Source organism: Tachyglossus aculeatus, chromosome 6, assembly GCF_015852505.1.
Source record: "Tachyglossus aculeatus isolate mTacAcu1 chromosome 6, mTacAcu1.pri, whole genome shotgun sequence".
In the NCBI taxonomy this organism is placed as follows: Eukaryota; Metazoa; Chordata; class Mammalia; order Monotremata; family Tachyglossidae; genus Tachyglossus; species Tachyglossus aculeatus.
This window is the reverse complement of record NC_052071.1, coordinates 61,459,835-61,462,906: the sequence shown is the minus strand read 5'-3', so window position 1 is coordinate 61,462,906 and position 3,072 is coordinate 61,459,835. Positions and strand designations below refer to the sequence as shown.

General features: G+C 56.7%; 1 protein-coding gene across 1 annotated transcript; it reads right to left on the bottom strand.

The window, feature by feature from the left end:
• Positions 1 to 376: 376 nt before the first annotated feature.
• LOC119929622 (olfactory receptor 1361-like) lies at positions 377 to 1,838 on the bottom strand. Its single transcript, XM_038747796.1, has 4 exons — positions 1,791 to 1,838; positions 1,621 to 1,728; positions 1,473 to 1,485; positions 377 to 1,350 (listed from the first exon to the last, which is right to left on the bottom strand). Exons 1-4 carry the CDS (start codon positions 1,836 to 1,838, stop codon positions 377 to 379), a joined length of 1,143 nt encoding a protein of 380 aa, XP_038603724.1.
• Between the last annotated feature and the right edge of the window lie 1,234 nt (positions 1,839 to 3,072).

Sequence of the window (3,072 nt, the reverse complement as noted above, 5' to 3'; positions counted from 1 at the left end):
ATGGGAGTGAAGGAGAGATGATTGGGTTGGATGGAGTGGGTAGTGGGGTGGAGGTGACTGAGGTTGGTACTTCTGGGCTGAAGCAGAACCAACTCGACTTCAGGGTCCCATCCCACTCCACCCCACCCAAGGGTCAGCCAATCCAGACAGAGCCCCGGGAACCCAAAGTCTCACCGGATGGGGATGCTGGGGACCCCACCTCCACCCCTCACTGCCCCCGAACCCCCAGCACCTGCGGCTGAGCCTCAGGTCAGCCCCTTCGTGGCCGCACCCTTCACATGAGACGTCATCCCCCGGATGATGCCCCCCAGCACGTGAGCCCAAGACTCTGCTCCTGGCAGGGCCACTGGGCCACCTCCCCCAGCCCCCCACCATCTCAAGTCCCTCCGGGCCCCGTCTTCCTTGTGAGTGCCCGCCGCAGGGCCCCCTTGACCTCGCGGTTGCGGAGGCTGTAGATGTAGGGGTTGAGGGTGGGGGTGACCACGGCGTACACCACGCCGGCCACGCGGTCGTAGCGGGGGGCGAAGTGGGCGGGCGGTCGGAAGTACACAGAGAGCACGGAACCGAAGAAGAGGGCCACCACGGTCAGGTGGGCCCCGCAGGTGGAGAGGGCGCGGTGGGGGCCCCCGGGGTGGCGCGCCCGCAGCACTGCCAACAGGATGCGCCAGTAGGAGAGGCCCACGCAGACCAGCGGCGCCAGTACCACGGCCAGGCCCTCTGACAGCACCACCGCCTCGCAGACCGAGGTGTCCGACGTGGCCAGGCTCAGCAGGACCGTCATGTCGCAGAAGAAGTGGCGCAGGCGGGCGGGCCGCGGGAAGGCCAGGCTGGCAATGAGCCGCGTGTGCAGCAACGCGTGCAGGTGGGCCACGGTCCAGGCGCCGCCCACCAGCAGGCCGCAGCGGCGCCGGGTCATCACGGCCCCATACAGCAGCGGCCGCCCCACGGCCACGGCCCGGTCGTAGGCCATGCCGGCCAGCAGGTAGCTCTCGGTGATGCCCAGAGCCACGAAGAAGTACATCTGGGTGAAGCAAGCCTGCGGGAGCATGGCCCGGGGCCCAGGGGTCAGCAGGCCGGCCAGGAGCTGGGGCACGGTGACCGAGGCGAACAGCAGATCCACGATGCTCAGGTGGCTCAGGAAGAAATACATGGGGGCGCGGAGGCGGGGGTCGGCCCGCCGCCCCCGCCCCCAAACCAGCAGCGCCATGGACCCGTTGCCCAGGACGTTGAGCAGGTAGAGGCCTAGGAAGAGCAGGAAGAGCAGCGGGTGGCGGTCGGGGCCGCCCAGCAGGCCCAGCAGGCTGAACTCGGCCACTGGCTCCGTGCCGTTCATGGGGCCAGGGTGCGCAGCTGCGGGAGGAAGGGCCGTGGCTGATGGTCGCCCCCTCCCTCCATCGAGCTACGTGATCAGGTATAGGATCGCCCCCGGCACCCTTCTCCTCTTCTGCAGTCTCTCATCCCCTCCCGCCTACACAACAGCTCTACCTGGAGGCCCCGCCGGCACCTCAAGCTCAACATGTCCGAAACCGGTCTCCTCATCTTCCCTCCCAAACCTCCTCCTCCTCCTCCCCCATCACAGGTGAACACACCACCTTCTTGTCTAACCCAGAAGCTGCCCACCTTGGCCACCTTGGAGTTATCCTCATTGTCTTTCAACTCTCGCCCTGAGACCATCACCAAATCCTGTCCATTCTTCCAGTCCCGCGGGTCTGGAATCCGCCCCTTCCCCTCGAGCCAAAGGGTCCCTTAGCAGGCCCAGGCACTCTTCACATGCAACTCGCCTCCCGTACTTCACTCTGCCCCTGGATCGTTGTCTCAAAGTGTCGCTCTGTGCCCATTCTCCACTCCCTAATACCTCCATTGGCTGCCCTTTCCTCTTTTGATCATGCAGAAACTCCTGACCACTGGTCGTAAGGTACTCCATCTCTCCTTGAGCTAACTATCCTCACTCACTATACCCCAGCTCAAACTTTTCACTCTGGACTGTAAGCTGGTTAATGGGAAGGAAACATGCCTGCTAATTCTGTGGCACTGTATTCTCCCAAGCACGTAGTACAGTGCTCTGCACATAGTAAGTGCTCAATAAATGTGATTGATTCATTGATTGCTCCCAAGCCAGTCTTCTCACAGTGCCTGTTTCTCATCTCTCCCTCATCCACCCCCTCATCCCTGCTAGTCTGCCAGCTTGGAACTCCCTCCCCTGCCAAGCCTCAGCTCTCCCAAAACCTTGCATTTTCAAGTCCAGTTTTTCTTTTTTTAAAGGCATTTATCAATCAATCAATCAATCAATCAATCACATTTATTGAGCGCTTACTGTGTGCAGAGCACTGTACTAAGCGCTTGGGAAGTACAAGTTGGCAACATATAGAGACAGTACCTACCTAACAGTGGGCTCACAGTCTAGAGGGGGGAGACGGAGAACAAAACCAAACATATTAACAAAATCAAATAAATAGAATAGATATGTACAAGTAAAATAAATAAGTAGAGTAATAAATCCGTACAAACATATCAATCAATCGCATTTATTGAGCGCTTACTGTGTGCAGAGCACTGTACTAAGCGCTTGGGAAGTACAAGTTGGCAACATATAGAGACGGTCCCTACCCAACAGTGGGCTCACAGTCTAGAGGGGGGAGACAGAGAACAAAACCAAACATATTAACAAAATCAAATAAATAGAATAGATATGTACAAGTAAAATAAATAAGTAGAGTAATAAATACGTACAAACATATCAATCAATCGTATTTATTGAGCGCTTACTGTGTGCAGAGCACTGTACTAAGCGCTTGGGAAGTACAAGTTGGCAACATATAGAGACAGCCCCTACCCAACAGCAGGCTCACAGTCTAGAAGGGGGAGACAGACAACAAAACCAAACATATTAACAAAATCAAATAAATAGAATGCTTACTATGTGGAAAACACTGTTCTAAGTGCTGGGAAGGTTACAAGGTGATCAGGTTGCCCCACGGGGAGCTCACAGTCTTAATCCCCATTTTACAGATGAGGTAACAATCAATCCATCAATCAATCGTATTTATTGGGTGCTTACTGTGTGCAGAGCAC